Source organism: Lipotes vexillifer, unplaced genomic scaffold, assembly GCF_000442215.2.
Source record: "Lipotes vexillifer unplaced genomic scaffold, Lipotes_vexillifer_v1.1 scaffold150, whole genome shotgun sequence".
NCBI classification, from domain to species: domain Eukaryota; kingdom Metazoa; phylum Chordata; class Mammalia; order Artiodactyla; family Lipotidae; genus Lipotes; species Lipotes vexillifer.
This window is the reverse complement of record NW_006792921.1, coordinates 6,976,238-6,982,785: the sequence shown is the minus strand read 5'-3', so window position 1 is coordinate 6,982,785 and position 6,548 is coordinate 6,976,238. Positions and strand designations below refer to the sequence as shown.

Here is a 6,548-nt window from a genome sequence, read left to right as displayed (position 1 = left end):
CCCTTTTTCTAAAAAGGCCCAGACAGTAAATTTTATGCTTTGCAGCCATACAGTTTCTGTTGCAACTACTTAACACGACTGTTTTAGTACAAAAACAGTCACAGATAACATGTAAACAAGTGAGCATGGCTATGTTGCAATAAAACTTTATTTATGGAAAATTTAAATTTTCACATGTCATTAAATATCCTTCTCTTTTTTCAACCATTTAATAATAATAAAAACTGTTTTCAGGTTGTGGGACCTATATGACCAGGCACTGGGGCCACGTTTGGCTCATGGGCCATAGTTTGCCAACCCCTGGTCTGGTCAGGGAGAGAAACCAATGGATACAAACATGCTGGTCACAAAGGAGGTTATACATTCTACGAGACAGGTATAAACAAATACCCAGAGAGGGCAGAGGTGGCAATAATTTATTTTGAAAATGGTTAGGGGAGTGCCTGAAAGCAAACAGGAGCCTGAGCCTTCAGCTAGGCTGGATTGACTCACAACTGCGTTCATTTCCCAAAGTAAGCAGTAGTCTACCATTTCCCTTAAAAATTAAGTATTAAATGAGAGGTGGGAAAAGAAATCAATTTTGAGCAATAATAATAAAGGCTAATGGTGGTTTGGGACTTGGTTGCAGCAGCCTAATTAAAATGATTTATAACTGCACAGAAAGGCTCTTCTGTTTCCCCCTGTTTATTGAATAACAGCTCACATCAGCCGTTAGTCCATATTCAACCCATGGGAAATTACCTAATGGATTCTGTTCAAGGAACATCATCAAACAAACATGTGTCACTTTCCCGGCACCCTTCTTTGTGGTCGCTCAAGATAACTTCCAGGATGGAGCTGAAGGATATTGGCTAATTGTGGTTCTAGACATTTGGTCCCCTATCAGCAATCATGGGAGCCCCTAAGCTTTGGTCTCCATCAAGGTACTTTCCCCTTTAGCCTCCCCAACCCTGACTGAGGCTTCCACAGGCTGCTGGCTAGCATCCAGCACATCAGACTCTACTCCTGCTGACTTCTAGAAGACATCCTAGCCCTGCTGCAGCTGTGGGTAAAGCTCCAGTCCAGGGCAACCCTGAAACCTTAAAGTATTGTGCATTAGAGGTGTGAAGTCTCATTGAGGAAAGAAAGACCATTTTTCTGTAGGGAATTAGTTTGACTACAAGACTCAGGATCATCCTTGAGTTCATTTCTGGCATCCTTAAAATAGGGAAAAGCCAGTGTTTGAACTGTTCCATGGGGTTTCTGAAGGAATCCATCTATTTTGGCCATTGGTGGTGGTAATGTGCAATGACCATGTGTGCTTCACTCACACTCCTCCTGCTGGCACTGTGGCCAGAGTTGACTCCCCTTCCCTCAATCTTAAAATTTGTCAAATTCCATTAAAACTACTTATTTTGTAGAATGTAACCTAAAATGGTCTTGAATTATCCTTGGGTAATCATTTCTATATAAATCTATAGGCCAAAGGCATTTAAAAATGGCAACAGTAAATGGAAGTCTGAAATCTAGAACGTAAGCTTCATAGGGAAGTTGCAAAATACAGTACTTGAGAGCTTGGCCTCTAGAATCAGACCTATCTGTATGTTATGGTAAATTACTTTATCTGTGCTTTAGGTTCCAGAGCCATAAGATAGAGATGATTCTGTGGGGTTTTGCTTAAGACTATTTAATATTTAAGCAAAATCACTTTGTAGAAAGATCTGTTGGTCATTTGTCAGATCAATGGCTTAAACCAGATCTAAAGTAGCCAACAGGAGCAGTTTTGCTATAGCAGCAGACACTCTTGCAAAGTTTGGGGCAGAGATGCAGCCTGAGAGTGTGTGAAACACATTCAGGAGAGCAGTCCACTGCACTCAACACAGCTGGCCTGACCAGCTTGTGACAGAGTGTCCACAGTGAAGTCAAGGAAAAACTCAAACTTGGAAAACATCCTCAATCATTTGATGATTCAGCAAATTGATCACTTAGTGAATTAACCTTTGACGAATTTGTCTACTTTCAATAATAGTACCTTCATAATGGGGTTGCTATGAGAATTTAATGAAATGATGCATGTAAAGCATTTAGCACACTGCCTGGCACAAAGAAAGTAGAAAAGATAAATGTACCCTTCCCGCCTTGGGCCCTGCTCCCCGCTTCCTGGCTGCAATAATTATTAGGGTCTTTTTGCTTTATTAATGCCAGTAATTTAGTAGTAATCTATTCTTGGTTTTATGCAGGCTAAAAAGAAAGCCGCCATCAGTAAGATTTGTAAGAAAAATATCCGAAACCCGAGGATAAATCTGAGAGAAGAAATACCGTGTCCTTTCAATGTCACACTGGCATATTGTCAAAAAAGACCTGCCCAAGGGTTATTTAACTGTCTTAGGCAGGGGTCAGCAAACTTTTTCTGTGTAGGCCCAGATAATAAATATTCCTGGCTTTGCATGTCTCTGCTGCAACTATTCAACTCTGCCATTGCAGCAGGAAAGCAACTACAGACATTATATAAATGAATGGATGTGGCTATGTTCCAGTAAAACTTTATTTCCAAAAATGATAACAAGCCAGATTGGCCCACGGACAATAATTTGCTGACCCCTTGTTTTAGAACACGACTATGTTTAACTTGGTCATTTACTATTTGCTCAAGCCTAGGTACTGTGAAGTTATGTACTAACGTGTAGATTTTTGACTACTAGAGGACATAACCCCAACAGTTATAGTTTTATTGCCCTGTAGGACATAACCAGTTTCGTCTCTAACCTAGCAATCTTATTTTAACATATTTCTAAAATACCTAGAAATATCCATTTCCTTAAATGCTCTTGGAACCATCCTTACTGTCTTCCTGGTTCCTTCATAAATGAATTAAATAAATTTTTGACACATGTTCAGTCTACACTGGTGTGCATAGTGTTTTTTAACTTTTACATATTACATTTCAACAAGCTCATTAATTGAAGTACCATTTACAGCTCTGTTTTAGAATAACAGCTGTCATTGAGTGACGTGCCAGATAGCACATTCAATACCTTAAATGCATTTATCCTTATATTATGCCTGTAAAGTAGGTATTATTATCACCATTTTGCAGATAAGGAAAAGCACATAGAAGTTAAATAGCAGCTATTAATTGATATAACTTACAGTAACGCAGGTTTTTCCTCACTCCACAGCCTAATAGTAAAGCTGAACTGCCTTCCTTGGAAAATAACACCATTGACTTAAGTACAATCCTGTTTAACATGAACTTTCAGTCTTAATTTCCAGATCATAATCCAATTTCCAGGATCTAATCCAGTTTCCTGATATTTACACTCAGACATGTAACCCCTCACGACTAAAATTATGTGTTTTTTTTCTTTTTTTACCTTGACAGGTTTAAAGATATTTATAACTTCCCCGTTAGCTTTATACATGTACTGTCTGTCATGTTTATTACTTTCAGGTGACTTGAAAGATGGTAAAAATAAGACAGACAAGAAGGATCAATCCAATGTCAGAAATGATTCAAAGAAAACAGATGGTAAGGGCATAATTCCCATTATATTTTTCCATAAATTGTGCAATTTAATGCAAGCTTGTTAGATTTACACATAAAGTTGCAATTGTGTGAAATTGTTAGTATAGTCTTATACCCTGAGAAAAACATTCACTACATTTAAAGAGTACTATTATCCCTTTTTCGATAATTTACAGATTGTTGTTGTATCTTTTCCCTTCCACCATACTTTCTCCATCACAAATGAGTTCTGTACTCTTTCATTTCCCACTTGCCGTTTTTCATTTTAAACTTTATGAAAAGTTGATTCTGGGCTTGCTGATTTTAATGGAATGGAATATAAGTCTTTGTGAATTACGCAGCATAAATGGGAAATGTTCCATGTTTTCAGTTTTCAATTTTTTATACCTTTAATGAGTTATTATTTTGGGGAAAAACAAAAACAGAAATCTGTTCAGTGTTATCAGTATGTTGGGAGGCCCACATACTGGAGAATGTGCATAGCTGTAGAATACAGTTTGGTCAGCAAGAGTACGTCTTAAAGGCAAGCTTTGGATGACAATCCCAGACCAGTTGGAATGAACCTACATTGTAATGGGCTTCATGAGCACTGCTTTTACTTTGCATAAATAGCATTCCATTCTTTATAAAATCTGTAAGTTCAAATTATATTGCCCTCCAAACTTTGGACCATCAGATTGAGAAAACTCTCACCTTTTATACAATCCTCCTGTTTCAATTATAACATGGGCTTATTCCTAGTTATCCCCCCATACATATAAGTGATATTAAACTAAAAATGAAAGTTTTAGGAAGTGGTTTTTGTTAGGGTCTCAGACTCTTTGAACCATACCTCCCTGCAGACATTGTATTAGATGCTAAGCTATTCTTTGAGTAGTTTGGTTAGTCAGAGAAGAACAAATGCAGGGTAATCAGGTTGAGGAGTAAGAAGAAATTTGAATACAACTCATACATCTGTTAAAAACAGAGAACTGCCTTTAGTTTTCATCTCTAAGCCATTGTGATACGCTCTCTTTACCCATATGCATGAAATCAGTTCTTTCTTTGAAGATCATTCAAATAATTCACCCCAGGTGTCTTATCACGTAATATCTGGGGAACACACATGTCCAATTTTTTTACCAAATTGTGTATGCAAATGGAAACCACTTGCTTAATACATACCCTCCTTGAATAATTGTGACTAAGACATGAATTACATGGAGATAAAATAGGATTCAGAATGACAGTCTCTTAGCCAGACTCTGTTATGGGTAAGGTTTGCTCAAGTACCAGACATCATTAGACCCAAGTCAAGGTAACACAAGCCAGAATATGTACAGTAGAGGAGAGAGCTGTTAGTTATAAACCCAGCACCTGGGCACCTGACCCATCCTATATCCAGTGACTGACCCATCTGAATTCCTACAGCATAAAAGCCCAGAATAAACCAATTCCCAGATCTTTAACACGGGGTCTTGAATCTTGTTGTATGTTTGTATTGTGCTATAAATAACTGTTGTAATGTATTCGTGTGAGCATTGTAGGTAAAATTTTATCACCTTCATTACGCCCTTTTATTTTACCTGTGTCCTTTTTAACTGAATTATCACCAGTATTTTAAATAATTAAACTGTTTTTTTTTCTGGCGGGGTGAAGTGATGAAATAGATATTTTGTTCTATTGTACAAATAAGCATAAAGCTTGATTATTTAATGAACAGGATTCTTGATCCCATAGGGCAGTGAACAAGATGCAGTAAATAAAGAAGGGACATTTTCTGATGTCTATCCTTTTTCCCTCCATAACTCCAACCTTCCACTGATTCAAACTGAGTCTGGTGTGTCCATATACTTGTAAGTCTGGGCATGAAAAACTTTGTATTTTAATTTCATTGATGGGCTAACACGACATCAGTCATTATCATTGCTTTGGTGTCATCAGGACTTAGATCATTGGGCTTTAGTTACTTGTGTTATCTTAGCCCAAAATCCTATCAGGACTAAAGTTATTTCTTGGTGGCATGAAGTGGAAAAGAATTTGATCAACTTCATATACCCCTTCTCCATTGCATTAAAACTCTCTGCTTTAGAAAAAATTTTAAATGATATGCATATCAGTAGATATATTGATTTTTAGAAACTATCTAGTAACAAACAGATACTTTTTGAACATTTCTTTTTTTAATTTTTCTTTTTTTTTTTTTTTTGCGGTATGCGGGCCTCTCACTGTTGTGGCCTCTCCCACTGCGGAGCACAGGCCCCGGACGCGCACGAACCCGCGTCCCCTGCATCGGCAGGCGGACTCTCAACCACTGTGCCACCAGGGAAGCCCTGAACATTTCTTTTTAATGGATCTTATTACATCTGATGACCAGAGGGAGTTAATTTAACTATTTTTAATGCTCCTACCCTTAATCCAACCCCTGGGAACCAGCTCTAATTTTTGAAGGGGAGTATCCAAGCACAATTCGGTGCCCAGTGTGATCAAACCCACTATGTTTTGAAGTTTAATATTGTATGCATTCAGAAAGAAACTCAATGGAAACTAGGCTACAGTTGGCTATTCCCAAACTCCAATGAGCTGAGGCACACACAGAAGGAAGGTACATGTGCTGAAAGGGTAAATTACATCCTGGCAAAATGAACACATTGCAGTTGTACATTACCTCTGTCAGGCTACTAAAATACTGTTTAGTACCCTGCAGCACTAATTTTCTAACTGACTTCAAAGAATGAATGCTCTTTGAAAATACCTTGTTTCTTAGGGAGAAATGTACTAACATAAAAAGATCTAGGTTTCTGAGCCAAGATTCTCTCAGAGGCTAAGTTTATACACTGTCATTGGGAGACTTGTGGGGTGCCACATGAATGAATTATTTTCAGTGTGTTTTTAGTCATGTTTGAAACAGCATAGCTATAATTTTTATAGTTGCCCAGAAATATGAATTTGCCCTTAACTTTACGTGACTACATTAACAGAGATATAAGAGATAGCCACTGTTTGTGTCTCTCAAATGATTCTCTATAATTAGGCCCTGCAAGGTTATTTACCAAGTCCCAGG

General features: G+C 37.8%; 1 protein-coding gene across 4 annotated transcripts in view; it reads left to right on the top strand.

Moving 5' to 3' along the window:
- The window catches only part of PDE1C (phosphodiesterase 1C), a 474,300-nt gene that overhangs the window by 420,696 nt on the left and 47,056 nt on the right, over nt 1–6,548 (top strand). For all 4 annotated transcript variants that reach the window (XM_007466117.1, XM_007466118.1, XM_007466119.1 and 1 more), the window contains one exon: nt 3,431–3,508. In XM_007466117.1, the coding sequence (XP_007466179.1) occupies nt 3,431–3,508 (78 nt within the window). The remainder of the gene's footprint in view (nt 1–3,430; nt 3,509–6,548) is intronic.